The sequence below is a fragment of the Notothenia rossii genome (genome assembly GCF_949606895.1).
Source record: "Notothenia rossii genome assembly, chromosome: 2".
In the NCBI taxonomy this organism is placed as follows: domain Eukaryota; kingdom Metazoa; phylum Chordata; class Actinopteri; order Perciformes; family Nototheniidae; genus Notothenia; species Notothenia rossii.
Window position 1 is genome coordinate 5467336 of NC_136904.1, and position 22210 is coordinate 5489545.

At 40.6% G+C, this 22210-nt stretch overlaps 1 protein-coding gene across 4 annotated transcripts in view; it reads right to left on the reverse strand.

Annotated features, from left to right (window-relative positions):
* Nucleotides 1-22210, reverse strand: part of ntrk3b (neurotrophic tyrosine kinase, receptor, type 3b) — a 290186-nt gene that overhangs the window by 56852 nt on the left and 211124 nt on the right. For all 4 annotated transcript variants that reach the window (XM_079667171.1, XM_079667172.1, XM_079667173.1 and 1 more), the window contains one exon: nucleotides 2472-2660. In XM_079667171.1, coding sequence (XP_079523297.1) covers nucleotides 2472-2660 — 189 coding nt within the window. The remainder of the gene's footprint in view (nucleotides 1-2471; nucleotides 2661-22210) is intronic.

Consider the following 22210-nt stretch of genomic DNA (forward strand, 5'->3'; position numbering starts at 1 on the left):
TGTAAAAAGTTTCATTTGTGCTCACTGTCATTTATTCATTAGCTGGCAATCAGATCTCCTGTTCCAGGCGTGAGACGTTATAAATCAGTCACCGGCTGGTCATTAACAATTCATGCAATTCATAAAACATAAGAACCGCCATTTATTTATCACCTCTAAATGGGATTTCCTTCCTTCTCATTTGCTCCAAACCAGAAGTCAACCTCAGTTAGCCTGACCAACGGCCATTTTGAGAGCGAGCCAAGACACAAGGTCCAAACTAAAAGGGTTCAGGATTGTTTAAAGTCGCCCGCTGCCAGTCAGACAGCAGGAGTGTCTGTTCTGCCTGAGTATCCGGTTGGTGCGGCTGGTTTCGTGAGGAGAGGAAGCAGCAGGCTGGCGCAGTTGTTTTTCTGCTGATTCTCTTGAGCAGTTGATGTAATTGTGAGTAATTAGGCCTTAAAGTGGTCTTGTCTTTCCCAAACCTGGAACATGAGTCCCGTGGGGAAGCAGAGAGAAAGAAGAGGAGGGGAGGGGTGTCGAAACACTGCAATACAGAAGGCTTTTCTTTTGTCTAAATAGCTCCTATATGAAGAGCCTGGAACATAATGCTAAACGCGTGTGATCACATTGACTGTTGATGACACTAAATGATGCTCCTGCCCCGAGGGCGTTTCTCATTGTAAAGATAAACAGCAGATTACAATGGGGATGCAACAGTTTAAATAAAACTATGGAGACTGTGAGGGATTCATTCTGTCTTTACTCCTAGATATTTAACCGTATTGCCTGTTGACGTTTATAACCAACCCTGACTCTGTTATCTCCTTTAAAGAATGCACTCAGTCTCAGTTTTATGACGGGTCAACTCTCGTTCACAGAGCCTAAGAGTCAGGCAAGTGATTGAGTATCTCCAGATGTTGGGGCTATCTCCAGTGTTCCCAGGTGTTTACGCACACCATCCCCCAATATGTGGATTAACCCTCTGTAAACTAGTTAAAAGGTGTATCGGGAGAGAAGCTGGTCAGAATCGACATGGCAACCCACCCGTGCAGTCAGAACCTCTGGCTGCTGTGACTTGTGATATGAATTTCTCCGGTCGATACTTGTAATAAACCATCAGTGTTTGACATCAAAGCTCCAACTCTCCTCGTGTCTCTCTAAGTCCTGACTCTCCATGGCTGCAGGAGTTTCCCTTACAGAGACATTGGGTTTGATTTCTCGCTCTGTGATCAGATACATCTCCTAAATACTGATTTGATAACAACAGCAGTTCCTATGTATCTCCATCAAATCACCACCGCCATGATGACCGGTGAGAGCTGTAGTGGGCATTATGATTATCAGAGAATTGAATGCTATGTTATATTAAACACATACATAATAATATTATATAAGCCTTACATGTTAAGAGACAGTAGATCTCAGCACTCAGGAAAGTGACCATTAAGATAAGATAAGACTTTATTTATCCCCAAAGAAATTGTTGTGCCCGAGCTACAAAAGTAATTGATCTGATCATGGGTCTATTTTCCTTTGATAAGGTCACGGGTAGTGCTGTGTACCTGGACTCACATTCAGGTTCAGGTCCGGACTCAAGTCCAGAGGTTCAGGTTCAGGTCCGGACTTATAAGTCCGGACTTGTGTCAAGTTGTGTGAGTAACTAAAGTGAACTTATTGTGAGCTAATTAACAATTGAAAATAAACTCATAATCAACTCAAATTCAAACTCGTCAGGTTTATTGTGCTCCCTTCCAACTTGTGTCTACACCATGTCTTTTCTAGAACTCTACATGTGTTACTAACTACACAACACAACTACATACATAATGATGTACATACAAGACTCAATATGCAAGAGTACGAGTCTATGTGTTCTTGTTCAAGAACAACAACATATTGACATTGTTTGGGTGAAGTGTTGCTCTTTCAGCAGACACTATATCACCATACATACAAAGGAGTTAGCTTAGCTACACTACCAAATATGGCAACCAGTATCCCACGCTGTCAGTGTCCACTATGTCTAAGCCAGCTTCCCTTGACGTCACACAGATCTCGCGAGCAGTTGCCATATTTTGCGAGACTTCGTGAGCTCAGTAATGGCCGCCATATCAGAAGCCAAAACAATGTTTTTCGTCTTTTCTCAGCGCAAATTTCTCGATCTATGGAAGGTTTTAGATGGTTTAGAACACAAAGGAGAATATACGTAAGTACCGGTTCCTGACGTTCCGGTTTTAACCGGACTTGAACCGAAACTTTTTACAAGTCCAGTACCGGTTCGGTGTACCGGTACGCAGCACTAGTCACGGGTCAATTATCTCAAGACTAAGCATGTATTCATTGTAACTGTATAACAAACTCTCCAGTTTGAGCAGTTGCACTCGGCTGTGTGTGAGACATTGCTGAGTGCCTCTTTTGCAACAGATGAAAGACTCAGAAAGAAAGCTCTTTGTTCATTTCAAGCATTTCCACCACAGAGCTTTACTTACGGGTGCTCGGCTTGTTGCAGTTGTGTCCGTGTCGGAAGTATTGAGGATTTTCCACCACGGGAATACGAGTCATTCCTATAACGACGGCATCAGGACCTGCGTCCAGAGTGCAGGGGGTAATAATCCCATGGTTGACATGATGAAGAGGGCTAGCAGAGTCTTCCTCACCACTGATCACAGCCACTGGGCCTGGAAGAAGAAGAAGGACGGGTTATTTAGGGATTCAAACACCAAATATTGAGCTCAAGGTGTTGGTGTTACACTGCTCTATTACATGTGAAACATCCTTAATGACTGATATTCATATACATATTACATAAAAGCAACTTTCTGTTGTATCATGTAATCATCAATGTAGTGTTGTCATGATATTGTACATGTTAGCCCACTAGGATACTTTACAATACATTTGCATTGGCAATTGTAAAGGTCTTAATTAAGTATTAAATGCATTACACAATACCATGTATATCATAGCTGTGATCTTTGTGTCCAAACTGAAAAAGTTACATTTTTAAATAGTTGGTTCTAAAATAGGTTACAATACTGTAAGTCTCCCTCCATTTCCTTTTTTACTTATTGCACATGTTCATTGTGATGTTTAAGACTCCGTGTGCAGAATAATGTATGCGCTACAGAACACACAATGCTGTTTCCTCTTTAATCAGCTGAGGCAGGAAAGCTTTCTCTTTGCTCGATGTGTACGTACAAACATCGTTTTGTGAATATAACAAGGTAACGAGACCCATTCAGCTCCAGTGCACAGCTAACAAGTGATGTGGGAAGTAGAATGTGGATTTTTCAGTGCAATGGGAAAGCATATTATGTCCGGCAATTAAACAGAACATATTTAATTATACTCATAGATTCTGAATATTCCATTGAAGTAGAAAGAGATGATTTCAATCATTTCTTATACGTTTATTAAGCTTTGTGGGATAAACATGCCAGGCATTATTTAAATGAATATGACTGAGAGCTTGAACTAATAGTAATCAAGTGACATATGGGTGAGTGTCGGGGAGGTTTGTTTTCTGCTTTCCTCCACAGGCCCGTGAACATGAGTTACAGCAGTGACAGTGTTGTGAAGAGGGAGTAGTGAGGGTGCATGCAGAACGATGACTTCATGTTTCTACCAGGACCTACCCTTATGAACTCAAATCAGGTATAAATATATAGAAATTGAGCAATTAAAACAAGTTTAGGCTGGATTTACAAAAGGAATACTATCATGAAATCTGGTTGGATTGGCGCGAAGGAATAAAAAGTGACGCACAAAGTCGGTGTGTTTCTTGAGCGACATCGTTCTTTCTGAGGCTGAAACTATGAGTCGATTGAGGCTCATGAATACCTGGGACCTTTTTTTGAAAAATGATAGGTAGGTAAGGTGAGTTTATTTATATACGGCAGCACATTTCCAGACACCGAGGCAATTCTAAGTTGTTTACATCAACATTAACACACAATATTACATTACATTTTTTTTTTTTTTTTTTAGGAATAGGAAGACAAAAGAAAGAAACACAATGGAATAACAGATTCATAAAAAACATGCATAAAAGAGATCGTTTAAGAGCGAGGTGCTGCAAGAAGTGTGGGGATAAAACTAGTTAAATGACTGCAGCTTGGTGAACAGTCTGTAAGCTCAGTTGGAAGTATATTCTAATTGCTGATGACTTTAACTGAAACAGACACTTGTGTAAAAGCATTGGGATCTTTAGGTTCAGCGCAGATCTTGAGGTTTTGCCCATTTGCGTGTAGGCAGTCGCTCAATGACAACTTGTTTCTCTGCTGTTCACAACTCTCCAATAAAGTGAGTACTCTGCGATAAAACCCGCACATACTGTAAGAGCAAGCGTTGTAAATAAATTGATGCTCACACGTGTCACTTCGTCGCACCCTACCTCCCTGCAGCTCAGGGTCTATAATTTGATATGACTGGGTCTTGATTGCTATTTACTGTGTTGTCAAGGTGAGCCAGGGACTCAGGTTTGTGGGTAAACAGAGTGTCTGTCACAGCTCCAGTGAGTCGGCTCTTGACTTTATATCCACTCGCTGTTTCTTTCCTCAAAAGATTGCAGTTGTCAGAGTTGTGTAATTCTCTGGACACAGCAGTGACAGAACAGGAAACTGCATCACTGACAGTAAATCATGTCTGGGACCTTTTTTGAATTTTAATTGGAAATAGCAAAGTAGCCCAGTTGACAGGAATGTGTTTTATGACACAATGCGTTAAACCGAGTAGAGAAATAACACTACTTTAAACAGCTCAAAATGCGGACCACAGGCCAATGGTGAGTAATGGATGCCTTGCAGTGAGGCGGTCATTTATGACGTGAAGCTTATTACAGTTACACTAATTAACCAGCGACTTCACTCATAACAGTGATTACAAATGACTTGGCAGAACTAATGGAGGTTTTCTGTAACTTCTCAAGTCTGTTCACGCCTTTAAACACTGCCATAGTCCATCCATGTTCCTGTTAGTGTTTTACTTCCTGTCTGTCTTCTTCTGCTGTTTCCTTTAGTGTTTACTTCCTATCTGTCTTCTTCTGCTGTTCCCTTTAGTGTTTTACTTCCTGTGTGTCTTCTTCTGCTGTTCCCTTTAGTGTGTACTTCCTGTCTTGTCTTCTTCTGATGTTCCCTTTATTGTTTACTTCCTGTCTGTATTATTATGCTGTTCCCTTTAGTGCTTTCTTCCTGTCTGTCTTATTCTGATGTTCCCTTTAGTGTTTACTTCCTGTCTGTCTTATTCTGCTGTTCCCTTTAATGTTTACTTCCTGTCTTGTCTTCTTCTGCTGTTCCCTTTAGTGTTTACTTCCTGTCTGTCTTATTCTGCTGTTTCCTTTAGTGTTTACTTCCTGTCTGTCTTATTATGCTGTTCCCTTTAGTGTTCCCTTTAGTGTTTACTTCCTGTCTGTCTTATTATGCTGTTCCCTTTAGTGCTTACTTCCTGTCTGTCTTCTTCTGCTGTTCCCTTTAGTGTTTACTTCCTGTCTGTCTTCTTATGATGTTCCCTTTAGTGCTTACTTCCTGTATGTCTTATTCTACTGTTCCCTTTAGTGCTTTCTTCCTGTCTGTCTTATTCTGATGTTCCCTTTAGTGTTTACTTCCTGTCTGTCTTATTCTGCTGTTCCCTTTAATGTTTACTTCCTGTCTTGTCTTCTTCTGCTGTTCCCTTTAGTGTTTACTTCCTGTCTGTCTTATTCTGCTGTTTCCTTTAGTGTTTACTTCCTGTCTGTCTTATTATGCTGTTCCCTTTAGTGTTCCCTTTAGTGTTTACTTCCTGTCTGTCTTATTATGCTGTTCCCTTTAGTGCTTACTTCCTGTCTGTCTTCTTCTGCTGTTCCCTTTAGTGTTTACTTCCTGTCTGTCTTCTTATGATGTTCCCTTTAGTGCTTACTTCCTGTATGTCTTATTCTACTGTTCCCTTTAGTGCTTACTTCCTGTCTGTCTTATTCTGATGTTCCCTGTAGTGTTTACTTCCTGTCTGTCTTCTTATGATGTTCCCTTTAGTGCTTACTTCCTGTATGTCTTATTCTACTGTTCCCTTTAGTGCTTACTTCCTGTCTGTCTTATTCTGATGTTCCCTTTAGTGTTTACTTCCTGTCTGTCTTCCTCTGATGTTCCCTTTAGTGCTTAGTTCCTGTATATCTTATTCTACTGTTCCCTTTCGTGCTTACTTCCTGTCTGTCTTCTTCTGATGTTCCCTTTAGTGTTTACTTCCTGTCTGTCCTATTCTGCTGTTCCCTTTAGTGCTTACTTCCTGTCTGTCTTCTTCTGATGTTCCCTTTAGTGCTTACTTCCTGTCTGTCTTCTTCTGATGTTCCCTTTAGTGTTTACTTCCTGTCTGTCTTCGTCTGCTGTTCCCTTTAGTGCTTACTTCCTGTCTGTCTTCGTCTGCTGTTCCCTTTAGTGCTTACTTCCTGTCTGTCTTCTTCTGATGTTCCCTTTAGTGTTTACTTCCTGTCTGTCTTCTTTTACTGTTCCCTTTAGTGCTTACTTCCTGTCTGTCTTCTTCTGCAGATTTCACTGGCGTCCATCACTCTCTCTTTAAACCTTCTTACTTCTCTTGCACTCTTTTTTCTTTTCTTTACTGGTGACAGTTTGGCCATCTTGAATTCAAAGTGTTATGTTCTCTATAAATACAAAAATTATATTCAAAACAATGTACAATCAGTGCATAGAAAGTTATAACGAGTGAAGGGTAGACATCCTACTGAACTACTGAAAAGAGAGATTACTCAAGAAGGATTCTGGTACTATTCCCAGCTTTTTAGTGCGATTAAATGGTATGAAACTCCATCTGGTCAGACTTCAGTGGCAGATCAATGATTCCTCCGGGACGCCTGGCCTCCCTCCAAACCCCCCAAACTCGAAACTACACAAAAACCTCCCTTTTGATTCTTTGCAAGATGAAGGCTTTTGGAGAAGTGAAGGGGAAATTGGACTTCTTGACTTCAGAGCATCTAAAAAAAATTGCATTTATGTTACCTGAGTGAGGAAAAGGCCCAACGGCCTCGGAAAGGTTTTTTTTATCTTCCGAGACGTTGCTTCTGCACAGAATGGAATTGGAACAGGAAGTGGGCATTTTCCCTCCGAAACGTCTATCTGAGAGCAAAGTTCCTCTCTATTAAACCAACTTTGATTTATTCAGGTGAAATGGGAAAATGAAATGAGCCAAGCTTCTGCTATTTCTCCATTCTTTTCATCTCTCTTTTTTTCTTCACAACTTTTTTTAGTAGTAATATGGTTCATACAGAAGGTACATTTCGTCAAGCACTACGCATTGCCACTGGGTCTAATTCAGACTGTGACTAAAGACCGGATGGTTTTTTAACTTGTGACTTTTCTATTCCTCAAGTTACTCAAGTTTGATATGAGAGGACTGGTGAAAAATAATATCCATACTAACCTCAGAATCAACTTTACATACATAGATTCAGATCTTTTCCAAGTCCCTTTGTCTGTATTTAATGCAAACTTCAATTACTTTTATAACATTAGACTGGTAATTCCCAAATTATAGTTTAACATTAAAGGAACTTGTCACTTTCTTGTCACTATCTAGCTGATACATTGATAGCAGTCTCATGGTAGAATGGTCTAGTATTTAACATGACCAATACAATTGTTGCAGCCAAACATATCACATTTACGGTTTGATTAAAATACTAGTTATTTAGTGCTAAATTATATTAAAATGACTTGAAAACTTTTTTAATTCTGCTCCTAAAAACTAACAAGTAAATCATACAGTGCAGATATGTTAGGGTCATAAACAAAAGCAGGATAATTGTTAAAAAATTAACGTTTTTGAATGAAAATGACTCTTAAAGCAGTGTCTGTATGTCTATGATATTATGTTCCATTATAATTCACGTTCTAATAAATGTTCTTTGTGAATAACTGTGAAAGAACCAAATAAACTATGCACCCTCACCATCAATATTACTGACATTATTCACACTTTTTATGTCCTTAAACCTTAATAAAAGGACATTAAATTCAGTTTATGATCCGACCAACCCACCGATAAAGTTTTCTGAAGTGCAAGAATTTTGAATTGAGCGAATAAACCATTTGTTTCCTATTATTTCCAACCGTTACCCCGAGCTAAGCTAATCAGCTGCTGATACAGGCCTAATATTACTCATCTGAATCTCACAAGAAGAGATTTCAAAGTGTAAATCCTGAATGTATAGACAACAATTGGTAAAGGCAATCCAATAATTTATCTCAGGACATTTCTCGGGTTCTGCTCTTGCCCTACATATTATTCAACTTGTAGGACTCATCTCAACAATAGCCTAAAGTAAACCAGAACTGACATGTGTATTGTATATTTGTTCTTGTATATTGTGACTTACGATGTGTTTCTATTTGTATGACCTGTCTAGAGACTAAGGACTAAATCAGTATTTTTGATAACTTCAGCATATTTTAGGTCATGTATGTTATACTGATTCAATAAGAGGCACTGTCCCACCAAAATAAACAAAATAATAACATAGATATCCAGCCCTATAGCCACAGCTGCATCACACACATCGGCAAGAAATGCAATTGATCTTCAAAAGATATTCAACAACAACCAAAAAAAATCATACATTTAAGGAAGGAGACAGAAAAATACACTAATTTGTTATCTACAAAATCTCCAGGCCCGTGTCCACAAAGCATCTTTTTCTTCATTGATTTCCATTGATTATAATGAGAACAGAGAAGCTTCCTTCAGAAAGAGCCCCAAACCTAATGCCCCGCCTTCTTTGTGCGCTTCGCAATGAGAATAATTAGACATTTCAGAAAAATGCCGATGAGGTCACTTTAGAAATTGCATGAAAGCTTGCTTTGTCTGAGTCTGTCAGACGGAAACAATGAGAACAAACACAGAAAAGCCTGTTTTTTGGAACAGATTGGACCGGATGTTTCCATCGGTAAGTGTACGACTGTGCTGTCAGACTGAGTCAAGCCCATTAGTACCATGTGTAAAGGTTAGACCATCCAGTTGGTGCTCATAGTCAAAAGAATGTTTTAACAAATGTACAGAATGATATGAAATAAATCCTTACCGTGATAAAGACCCTGAGAACACGGAATTGTTCTGAGGGTTATTTAAAGGGGACCTATCATGCAACATGCACTTTTGTACGTCTTGTATACATGAATATGTGTCCCCGGTGTTCCAGGGAACTCACAAGAGTCAGAAAACATAACCCTCTCTCTTTTCTCCATACCAATCTCTTAAAAAGGGGCTGCAACGGATCTTGATACAGACTGATCCAGATTTGAACACTTCTATGACGTCACAGAAGTGGCGCTACGGCTATTGGGCCACCAATCAGGAGGAGACAGCCACGGACATTGCCGTTCAAAGCGCTGGAGACGCTGTAGTACATATGCCAGGTCTGTAGATGGTGCTGTTCTCACAGAATCAGCCCATGCAAAGACAGTGTTGAAATTGAGCGAAATGAGGAATGGCTAAAATGCATGATCTGTTTGGTATTTGAAAAATAAAAAGTTTAAATATGCTTATATAGGTATGGTCCTACACTATATTATTCAAATATAGCATGATAGGTCCACTTTAAATTTCTTTCATCGTTCAATGCTTTGCCAGCCAACGTATTCTTTTTATTTTTCTCTTTGCAAAAATGTCTCTGCAGATGAAATGCCTCCATCGTTTTCCACGAGACACCGGTGAGCATTACTCAATGTTCAAACACTGGCTGCATGTTGATGTAAGGTGCGGTCACAGGTGCATTAGCTAATTCTGCCAAAATCAATGGATCAAGTGTGACATTTGCATCATATGTTTCTCTGAGTTTAGAAGTCAATCCAATTTACTCTACAGGAGCAGAGACAGAGGCGCCTTCCCCTCCCGGCTTTTAACATGGACTCATTCATTAAGGTGTTATCAAAGTGCTGGGCCGGCGGGGCCATCTGTGTTCTCAGTGATGGATGAAGAGAGCGAGCGAACCTGTGAACTCACCACCTTTCAGACACAAGCCAACTTTATCTCTGCGCTTTGACACCTGGCTTGCATCATCAAACTAACCTTTTTAAAGATGCAATTAAAAACAACTGCAGAGAGAAAACGTTTTAATGTCTCCCTTAAACACACACCGCTTAGTTTTTATATTTTTGGAAAATAAGCAGTATTTACTTCATCGTACTCAGTGGGCTACATGTCAGCTACAAGAGGGAGCTGTTGGTTTTTCTTAATCCTTTTTAATTACAAGTGTGTTTTTTTGTGTCTTCGCCGTGTCAGCAGCCTCAAGAAGTACCATTAATCCTGAAGATTTTACAAGAGTGCATACATCATTTACCCCCCGCTTCTAAATATCTAGGAAACAATAATTACTGTCCTGGTGGGGTTTTATCTAGAATGAACGCTTTTGTCTGAAATAAAAGTATTTACAACTTTTATTTCAGGTAATTAATTTATTATGTTCATTTTCAGGTGCATATCAGTATGTAGTGTCTCTACTTTAAAGAGTCCTCTCCTGCTGATGTTCAGGTGTATATCAGTATGTAGTGTCTCTAATTTAAAGAGTGCTCTCCTGCTGATGTTCAGGTGTATATCAGTATGTAGTGTCTCTACTTTAAAGAGTCCTCTCCTGCTGATGTTCAGGTGTCTGTCAGTATGTAGTGTCTCTACTTTAAAGAGTCCTCTCCTGCTGATGTTCAGGTGTATATCAGTATGTAGTGTCTCTACTTTAAAGAGTCCTCTCCAGCTGATGTTCAGGTGTATATCAGTATGTAGTGTCTGTACTTTAAAGAGTCCTCTCCTGCTGATGTTGAGGTGTATATCAGTATGTAGTGTCTCTACTTTAAAGAGTCCTCTCCTGCTGATGTTCAGGTGTATATCAGTATGTAGTGTCTCTACTTTAAAGAGTCATCTCCTGCTGATGTTCAGGTGTATATCAGTATGTAGTGTCTCTACTTTAAAGAGTCCTCTCCTGCTGATGTTCAGGTGTATATCAGTATGTAGTGTCTCTACTTTAAAGAGTCCTCTCCTGCTGATGTTGAGGTGTATATCAGTATGTAGTGTCTGTACTTTAAAGAGTCCTCTCCTGCTGATGTTCAGGTGTATATCAGTATGTAGTGTCTCTACTTTAAAGAGTCCTCTCCTGCTGATGTTCAGGTGTATATCAGTATGTAGTGTCTCTACTTTAAAGAGTCCTCTCCTGCTGATGTTCAGGTGTATATCAGTATGTAGTGTCTCTACTTTAAAGAGTCCTCTCCTGCTGATGTTCAGGTGTATATCAGTATGTAGTGTCTCTACTTTAAAGAGTCCTCTCCTGCTGATGTTCAGGTGTATATCAGTATGTAGTGTCTCTACTTTAAAGAGTCCTCTCCTGCTGATGTTCAGGTGTATATCAGTATGTAGTGTCTCTACTTTAAAGAGTCCTCTCCAGCTGATGTTCAGGTGTATATCAGTATGTAGTGTCTCTACTTTAAAGAGTCATTTCCTGCTGATGTTCAGGTGTATATCAGTATGTAGTGTCTCTACTTTAAAGAGTCCTCTCCTGCTGATGTTCAGGTGTATATCAGTATGTAGTGTCTCTACTTTAAAGAGTTCTCTCCTGCTGATGTTCAGGTGTATATCAGTATGTAGTGTCTCTACTTTAAAGAGTCCTCTCCTGCTGATGTTCAGGTGTATATCAGTATGTAGTGTCTCTACTTTAAAGAGTCCTCTCCTGCTGATGTTCAGGTGTATATCAGTATTTAGTGTCTCTACTTTAAAGAGTCCTCTCCTGCTGATGTTCAGGTGTATATCAGTATGTAGTGTCTCTACTTTAAAGAGTCCTCACCTGCTGATGTTCAGGTGTATATCAGTATGTAGTGTCTCTACTTTAAAGAGTCCTCTCCTGCTGATGTTCAGGTGTATATCAGTATGTAGTGTCTCTACTTTAAAGAGTCATCTCCTGCTGATGTTCAGGTGTATATCAGTATGTAGTGTCTCTACTTTAAAGAGTCCTCTCCTGCTGATGTTCAGGTGTATATCAGTATGTAGTGTCTCTACTTTAAAGAGTCCTCTCCTGCTGATGTTCAGGTGTATATCAGTATGTAGTGTCTCTACTTTAAAGAGTCCTCTCCTGCTGATGTTCAGGTGTATATCAGTATGTAGTGTCTCTACTTTAAAGAGTCCTCTCCTGCTGATGTCCAGGTGTATATCAGTATGTAGTGTCTCTACTGGGACATGTCTCCATGCTTTAATGTTCAAAAAGCTCTTTATTGTTCTCATACTGCCTGTGCTGCAGCACCTCTTTTCACCCTCTGTCTGAAACCAGAGCCCAGTCTGCTCTGATTGGTTAGCTGGCCATCTCTGTTGTGATTGGTCAACCGCTAAGAGATATCCCGCCCCTTACTATCACGTACAATATGTTGGAGAGCTATCCAATCTAAGTCTGAGTGCTACATAGGGATATTACATTGTTACTTTGGGAATGTAGCCTTTGCAGACCATTTACATACACTAAAACCTATATAACACACTCAAGAGAAGAGAAACCCACCCAAAAAAACGAATAGGCCCCTTTAACAAGCGCTTAGTATTAAAAACAATAACACCTGTACTATTTAAAACTATGTTTTAAAGCAGGGGTGTCAAACTCAATTTCATCGCAGGCCACATTATAATTATGGTTGCACTCAAAGGGCCGGTGGTAACTTTAAGACTTTATAAATATACATGGATAAATATATATAATATATATATAAAATAATGTATTATTTAACAATATTTCCTCTGCATTGGATTATTATTGGATAGGGTAATAACTTCATAATTAACTACGTCTGAAAGCAGAAGTCTAGGGCAAATAATTGCAAGTAATTGAAAGTCTCTTCAGTGCGCATCTCACAAAATGAGATGCATTGTGGGACACGCAGTTTATGGGCAACGTGCTCCTGTAAAGCGGCACGTAACCTTATAATAAACGTATTATATTTTTTGGAAGCTTTTGTGGGCCACATACAATGAAGTGGCGGGCCGGATTTGGCCCCCGGGCCTTGAGTTTGACACCCCTGTTTTCGAGGCTTGCAATTTAGAACTAATACACTTTATTGTATTGGGATACTCTTATTCTGACTATTTGGTGATGTCGTTCAGCCACCTGGTATTTCCCTCTCCAAATATAATGACCATCAGAGTGAGCATTCTTAACTCATAGGCTATTATGCCACTTATCCCACATTCGGAATGTGACTGTCTCAGAGAAGAGGTAGGCCTATGTCTAAAGAAATCTCATTTGCAATAGAACTGTACCAGATATATCCATACAACTACTGGTTAGTGTTCAATAGCACCCTAGACAATTCAGTAATGCTATATTTTTTAGGGATTTCTGTTTTTCTGATAAATGAGAGAAAAGTGATTGAGTCCTATGTTCCTATGATCAAAAAGTACAATTTCCGTCTAAACTAAAGCTAAGTTTACAGGACTATAATTCAGTATTTCTTTAGTTAAATAACTGTCTGACTATTTGGTGATGTAGGACAGCCACCTGGTTCGTACCTCAGCAAATCTGTAGAGGATAAGAGAGGTCTTTCTCAAGTTATGGGCTTTTTTGTTACCTTTCCCATATTCGGCTTGGTCTAATGTGGCTCTTTTTCAGGGATTGGGGTAGTTCTAAAGATCAACCAAAAAAAGTTTTTTCCCCCAAAATAAAATTTGACAACAATCAATTTCATTAATAGGAGATCCTAAAGATAAGAAAAATCATTGTTGTCATTTGTTCTACCTCGGGTAGGGGTATCTCTAAAACTAAAGCCTTTTTTGAGGACTTGCTGTCTCTAAACCAGAACCATATTGGACGGGTCTAGTTTCTGGTGTCTCAATTGACAATATAGGCCATCATGCAGACTCTTTAATCTCCTCATTGGTGAAATAAGGTGTTGTTTGCATTTCATTCACTCATTATTCCTCCTCCTTCTCTGCTGCAGGAGCCATTATTTACAGCTGCCTCTGGGTTTCCTGCACAGTTTATTTATTACACATTTTAGTGTTTCTTATTGTAATAATTATGTGTGCAAATATACCACTCTGACAAAGACTCAGCAGGGTTGTTTTGATCAGAGGGACCACCCGATAGTTTGAGTCTCTGCCTCTACAGTGACTGCTGAAGGTGATTTTCAGGACAAGAAAGAGAAAGCCAGCGGGTGACTCGGTAGGGTTTTCCCTGTGGTCGGGAATAAATTGTGTAGAGTGTGATTGCTTCCGCTCCACCTCCTTGTGGTAATTATCACACAGATTCCTTTCAAAGGTAGTTAATTAGGACTGGAATTAACTTGAGGACATGTAAAATGAACAGGAGAACACAGGAAGCATAACTTACTGAGGCAAGGCCACGCTTCTATTTAACGATGGATTTGAAACAAATTAGGTTCATAAGTGGGAAGCGGAGAAAACATTGAGATGAAGGCAAACATGTTCGGGAAAAAAGGTGAACTAAATCAACCATCTGTCAAATTGCTTTAAGCTTGTTCACAGATCTATCGGAGGTGGTAATTTGCCATGAAGTGCCCTGGTTCGCCAGCAGGTTCATTCATAAATATATTGCTATAACAGAGTGGCTGAAGTGATGATAGGTTTTTGCAGACCCAGGGGTTAGCATCCCTCGACAAAATCAATGGGATATTTTTCATTGCATTTCAGTGTATTGAAAACATTAAAGCTCTTTGAAAAAACAAACATTTATGATTTTGTTCAGCAGAATAATCACAAAGCACAAAGCGAATGTTGAGCTATAAAGGAACTACAGCACGGTCACATGACTTCACGTCTCCACCGCTAAGCTAATGGTGGCTAATGTTGGGCTACAAAGAAACTACAGCACGGTCACAAGACTTCACGTCACCACCTCTAAGCTAAAGGCGGCTAACGTTGGGCTATAAAGGAACTACAGCACGGTCACATGACTTCACGTCACCACCTTTAAGCTAAAGGCGGCTAACGTTGGGCTATAAAGGAACTACAGCACGGTCACATGACTTCACGTCACCACCGCTAAGCTAAAGGTGGCTAATGTTGGGCTATAGAGGAACTACAGCACGGTCACATGACTTCACGTCATCACCGCTAAGCTAAAGGAGGCTAATGTTGGGCTATAAAGGAACTATAGCACGGTCACATGACTTCACGCCTCCACCGCTAAGCTTAAGACGGCTAATGTTAGTGTGATGACGTTTTGTCGTCTCATTCAGACACTTGTTAGCAACCGCTGTTTTTAATTTCAGCATTGGGGTATTTACTTTAAATTCTCTTGAGCCGGCTAACAACCAAAAACACATTAAAAAAATAATTTCCGGGTTTTAAGACTCATTCTTGCAGCTCTCTATTGAAATGAGAAGATTGTAGCCTCTTAACATTGACCTTCCAAAATAAAGCATTTAAACTCAAACCACAATAATTACTGATGTTATCATGAACCAATTAGTTATACAGGCAATAGAACAATTTGACCGTAGAACAGAAGAAACCAAGGTCAAGGATCAAAAATGTGCCCCTGCCTTTCATTAAGCATATTCAGGCACCTACAAAGAAACACATGAGCTTATCAACATTTCAAAAATGTATTTAAACATTTTCATCCTGCAAGTTAACCCCATTCTTAAAAATGTAACAGTAATCCAATTATCCTGATTAGGTAATCCAGTTAATTGTAACCCGTTCCTCCCCAGCCCGAGCAGTGGTGCTATAAGAAGGCCGGTTAATTGCCAAATGTCCCCATGGTGTGAAGGAGCCTTGAGGTGGCGTGCACAGCTCAAGAGGGCATGTTGTCCTTCTGACCAATGACCTGCTCCTTATCTCAATCTCAATCTTTATGTATTTATATAGCACATTTAAAGCAACCTCAGTTGACCGAAGTGCTGCACAGGGAACACATACAATATAGAATAACACAATAGGAGTAAGATAATTTAAAAAAAGTTCAAAAACAATATAAAAGCACAATAACACATTTCAAAAGTTCATGTTCAACTAGCATTAAAAGCCAGTGCAAAGAGGTGAGTTTTTAGCAGAGATTTAAAAAGCTCAATAGACGGATCTGTACTCCTTGAGGAACATGTGACCGCTTCTGAAGCACCACTGGACTTCTGCGTCTTCCCACACACCAACTGTGATACATATTGAGCGGTGCACAGCTGATATTTATGGTCCCATCGACAATTTACTGTCGCCCGAGCGGCTCAACGTACTCCCTATTTATTGTGATATAAACAATGGCGAGAACTGAAGGGAAGGACGGCCTGGTCGAGACAGAAATAAATATACTTTTGAAAACCTCTCCGTCATGAAGCCACTTGTCCGTCCTCTAAAATGAATCGTCTACACCGTGCCTCTCTGCAATGACACAGCACTAAAGCATTAGAGTCTGAGGTCCTGATGCTCACAATGACAATAAAACAAAGCAGAGAGATTGTTATTCTGAATGTGTGCTCACAGAGCCCTATCAGCTTTTATATCTTTGGCAACACATTATCCGTAAGCTCCCTGAAGACAGAGTCATTTTACAAAAGTCTGAAAAGTAATGGCAAATGACATAATCCTCTCTGCGAGCCGCCCCCCGTTCTGCTCCTTGATGTATGATTATGACAGAGTCAGGATCCTAACCAAAACTGGGACCTACACTTTATTTCCTGTTATGCGCCTAAACACAAATTGAAAACAAAATAAACAGCAATCTGAGAATATATTCACAGCCGCGCGAGTCTCCGCTCTGCCGGGGTTTCATTCCTTCTGAAATGTGAGAAAGGGCCAAATGAATAGCTCGTTGCGGCATTGTTAGGGAAACTGGTTTGCCTCATAGACGCAGAAGTAAAGTCAACAGAGAACACACACACACACACACACACGCACACACACGCACACGCACACACACACACACACACACACACACACACACACACACACACACACACACACACACACACACACACACACACACACACACACACACACACACACACACACACGCAACACAAACATATGCAGAGCAGCAGCCGCACACTTGACGGCTATATTTCATGTCATGGCGTAAGAATATGAAACGATTCCCGAGCGTCGAGCATCTGGCAGAGTTTGCATGTAAATCATGAAGGAGAGCCCCATTCAGCCACCGCCACAGCCTGAGAGCGGCTTGATGAGTGTGCATCAGTGAGGGGCTGGGTGGGGGGGGCTCTGCATGCTAATGTGTCGCACGATTCCTCTGGGAGGGAACAAGTGGTTCAGTGGTGCTCGGGGTGAGCAGAGAGCTACATTATAAGTCAGAGGGTCTGAGGAAGCATTCCTTCAAAGGGAGAGATTCCGGTAAAATACGGTGAACATATTTGGGAAGAGGTTGACTTACTGTGGCAGACACATATCATCAAATTGAAAGGCAGAATTGAACCTGAATGATTCCCTATCCATACATATGCATAACAGGCTCCAGACAGACATTGTGCTCTAAGAGAAAACTACTTTTTTACAGGCTGCACAACACATCCAAACACCTAGAGCAGTTTGACAGCAAATATATAATTGGACATGAGGGACAGAGTACCCCTTACTTTAGCCTAATGTATGCATGGCTGCAGGACAACCAGAGGCTGCAGCCATGCTAGGGGCTGTGTGAAGCTGGGCTAAAACACAGCAGGGCTTTAAGCTTAATGCTAACATCAGCAGTCAAACCAGTCTTCAATAACGATGGTAAAATGCTGATGTTTAGAAAGCATGCTCAGACTTAGCACTTTAATTAATTAGCTGGGACCTTGACGATTTTACCAAACTTCTTAGAAATCGGGCTTCATCCTTTGGGGAACTCAAAGGTATATATTAAACATGATTGGTAATCCAACAAAATGTGGGACAAGATATTTCAGATAATGTTGATTTTCATGTTCACCATGGTGGCCATGTTTAGTTTTGAGTGTTATCTTTCTAGCCTTTGCTATTTGACACCAAGTAAAGCTGGGTAAGTAAGTCAAAGCTTTTCCTGATGATACATTCTGGTCAAAATAAATGGTTGCTCACCCACTATGACATTACAGAATATTTTTTTATTGTCAAACTATTATCTGACCATTTTTACAATATCTTCATATACTAAACAACAATATGTTTGGGGACCAGTGTTGGGACTAACGCGTTACAAAGTAAAGCAACTACTTGCGGTAACGTTTGCGGTAACGAATAGCGTTACTCGTTACATATTCCCATTCAGTAACGCCGTTATAGTTACAGTTACTGTGATTTAACTGCGTTACATTAAGTGATGGAACTGAACCGAATCTCCCTGCAGATTTAACTTACAGGCGAATACAGCGATGTCCTCTCACAGCACCATGGAAAAGTGAAAGTAACCAGAGAGGAGTGATGATTGGTTAACGCGGGGTAACATTTCAGGGTAAGCCAATCAGAGACAGAGTTGGGCAGGTCTTGCCGTATGGGGAAAATACACACACACGAACACTTGCTAATGCTAACACACACACACACACACACACACACACACACACACACACACACACACACACACACACACACACACACACACACACACACACACACACACACACACACACACACACACACACACACACACACACACACACACACACACACACACACACACACACACACACACACACACACATTTACAACTTGGAAATATAACCACTATTTTCAATGTGTGGGGATAAAGGACGAACAAAATATTACGGTAAACTGTGTGCAGGACAGAAAGCATTGTCCACATCGAATAACAGCAATGCCAATCTCCTGAAGCACCTAACTAATGTAGCCTACATGTGGGGAGTTGTCTTTTCTCTTACTGTGCCATAGAACAAAACAAAAACTTGTATTTGTATTGTTATTATTTTTAAAGTAAAGTAAAGTGACTTGTTACTAGTTACTTTTACAATTTAGTAACTAATAAAGTAACTAGTTACTTTTTGAGAGCAGTAACTATAACTATTACTAGTTACTTTTTAAAAGTAACTTGCCCAACACTGTTGGGGACACACTGTGACATGTTTCCTTTGTACAATATTTGTTTTGACATACTGTACTCTAACCTTTGTTTTATGATATGTTCAATGTGTTCCTTTAGTATTTTAATGTTTACGGTATTTCTTATTATAGGACATTCTAGGATATATATTTTGACATGACAATTACTATGACAACCACTTGTTAAGAATATGTGTGCATTGTGTACCAAATGTCCTTGCAATGTATACATGTTGTATTGTACCTGCTTCAGAGGAAGTTAGATAACCAACGTCACATAATAAACTACATGGAAACATGATTAGGATTAATCAAATGTATTGGACTTTTGCTCGTCCAGAAGGCTAAATGTTGAAAAATAAAACTTCTCCACATCAGGAGATGTTACAGGAAATGTCCTTTGATCACTAAACTCATTAGGATTCGTCCGTTAGAAACCACAAACAGTGTATAACTACAAATTGTCGAGGCAACACATCCGTTGTTGTTGCCGAGATGCTTAATCTGGAGCAAAGTGTTGCACTGCCGAGCCTTGCCTGGATAAAAAGCCATTGTGCAGGAGAGAAGCATTAGACTGTTGCAACGCTAAAGGGAACGAGGCAACAGCCGTTTAAAATACACCAGTGAAAAGCTGATTTATTTTTAATCAAATGTTTCCCCAGCTGGTAAAGGTAACAGAGGCGCCGTGTGAGGGCTCACAATGAATTGGAGGCAGCACATTAAGGTCATTGTTAACCACGTTTTCTGCACTTGGGTGCATTCAGGTCCAATTTCCTTAGCATTCATCCAGTCTCAGTCTCACACACAATCTAATCAGGAAGCCACTCTGTGATATCAATCAATCAGATGTCAATGTTCTCCGTTCTTCTCTTACTTTCCTTTGTTTTCCCTCCACAATTCCCAGAGGACTTTATATCCACTCAATGGCCTTTGCTGTGAGGATTTGAAACATGTTGCAGAACTGAGTGGAAAAACTAGCAATCACACCAGTAATGATAAGGAAATAAAACACTAGTGACGCCAATGGCAACTGTTGAAACCTACCCTCCTCTAGTGGCATGTTTAACTCAAGTGGCTGCTGTTTCATCATAACTTTAAAGCATCTCTTTTCGTTGTATCTTTGCCGTTTCCCCTTCCTCTTTCTTGTCTCTAGTCCTTAGGGGTCTTTTTCTTCTCAGTCGTATCACAACGCCCTGCATTTGAGAGTTCCCAATCAAACAGATTCATTGGGAATCCGGAGGGGAACAGTGGGAGTGGTGGAAAGTACAAATAAGAGGTACTTGAGTATTTCTCCTTTCACATAAATCAAGTGCACAGCAGGATCTAGTATAAACAGTGATTTATTAACGGACTACATTAAAAACGGAAGGGTCTTCTTTGATTTCTGTTGGTTTACATTGCACCAGTTGCCCCCCAGGAGAGAAACACTGCTGTGCACGTCTTCACTTCAAGCTTTCCATTTAGCGTGTGCATTTCAGAGCCTTTACGGCCCGTCCACACAGCAGCTTTAAAAAAAATCTTCCAACGCTTCTCTGCCCATTGACTTTGAATGGGGTGACGTCACTTTGCCTCGCTTTTCGCCGAACTGCATTGTGGGGAAGCAAAGCGAAGATTTCCAGGATTTTTCAGGAAGCTGAGGTGGAAGCGTCAGCCAATCAAATCCCGTTTATGCAAATCTGACAGTTCAAGCACTAGCCAATCAAACCGCGTGCAAGCTGGGAGAGCCAGACCGCAGTTCATTTCCTCATATTCCAAACGAGATATCACGGTAGCAAATCACCCGGTTCTTTACGACCAGACTATTTACCGGGATACAAACCGGAGGAACCAGGCATGGAGGGACGTGGCAGAGACAGTGGCTGAAACTGGTAGGTTTTCGCCTGTTTGGAGAGTTTATATCCAGTTTACTTCGTTTAACGTTGCTATTGCTTTGTATGTCGGGGGCGGGAGATTCATGTGATTGGTTGTTGGTCGTGTTGCTCGCAAAAAATCCCCAAGCTCTCAGACACGCCCAGCTCCAAGATTTTCAAGATTTTTTCAAAGCTGCTTTGTGGACGGACCGTTACTCTACTGCATGTTCAGTTACCCTGCAGATCCAGGTTATGGTCGGGGGGGCTGGAGTGTGTGGGCTGTTATCTTGTTTGGAGGACAATGTCACAATGTTTCCCAGAGACTTCTGAGCAAGAAACTGAAGAATATCTTTCGTTATGAAGGTGCAAGAACCAGAAACAAGCGCCATTTGAAGAGCGTGCAACAGAGACAAAGCTAAACGTAAAACAAACACTCTGAGGTGACCATGGACCACCCTTAAACATCTAAGGAGTCTGATATGGAGAGCTTGATTTGCTGAAGTGAGAGAGATGATCAAGTGTCAGGCTCTCAAGAAGACAACACACAATAAGTGGTCCTCATTAAGACATTGTAGACATTGGACGTGAAAGTGAAAAGACCTGAAGAAGTGTTTAAAATGATTGAAGGATGCAGCAGCCATCGTTCAGCCTTTCCTCGACTTTGTAAGGAAGAATGCATCGCCCTGTTGGCCTAAAACATGCATCATATCATGGCTTTTTCTGCAGGTCGTCTGATACCCCCCCAAACAGGTGAATGAGGTTTGCAGAAATGTTCCCTTTTTGGTGTGAAGTGAAAGACAGTGGCTCAATGACTAACACTGAGGCCACAAAGCAACAATTAGGGGTCACGCTGACCTCTACACTTTGGTCCCTGTGTCGCTGGTTTACTCCCACACTTCCCATTTAGGCCATGGACCGTACTCCCACCACTGAGAAGAAGGTGTGTGTGTTAGGGCTGCAACGATTAGTCGACATAATCGACGACGTCGATCATAAAAATTCGTCGACGCGGAATTTTAGTGTCGACGCGTCGTATAAAAACAATCAGAGAGCCGGTAACGTTAATTCAAAACTGCGCAAATGTTCATTTGTAACTGCAATGCACTACAGGAAGTGCTGGGGGCAGTATACTCTCCATTGTCTGCCATGACTGCATTATGTACTAACAACAAAGAAGAAAGAATACGAACGATGGCGGAAAGGAGAGAGAATGAGGGTGATGAAGAGCTCAAAAAAGCGAGACCGAGAGTTTCGAAAGTGTGGGAGTATTTCACAGACGACAAGCCAAAGAAGTCAGTGAAATGCAGAATTTGTAAAGGGGAATTGGCATTCCACGGCAGCACTACAGTGATGCACGAGCATTTAAAACGCAAGCACCCTGGAACCGT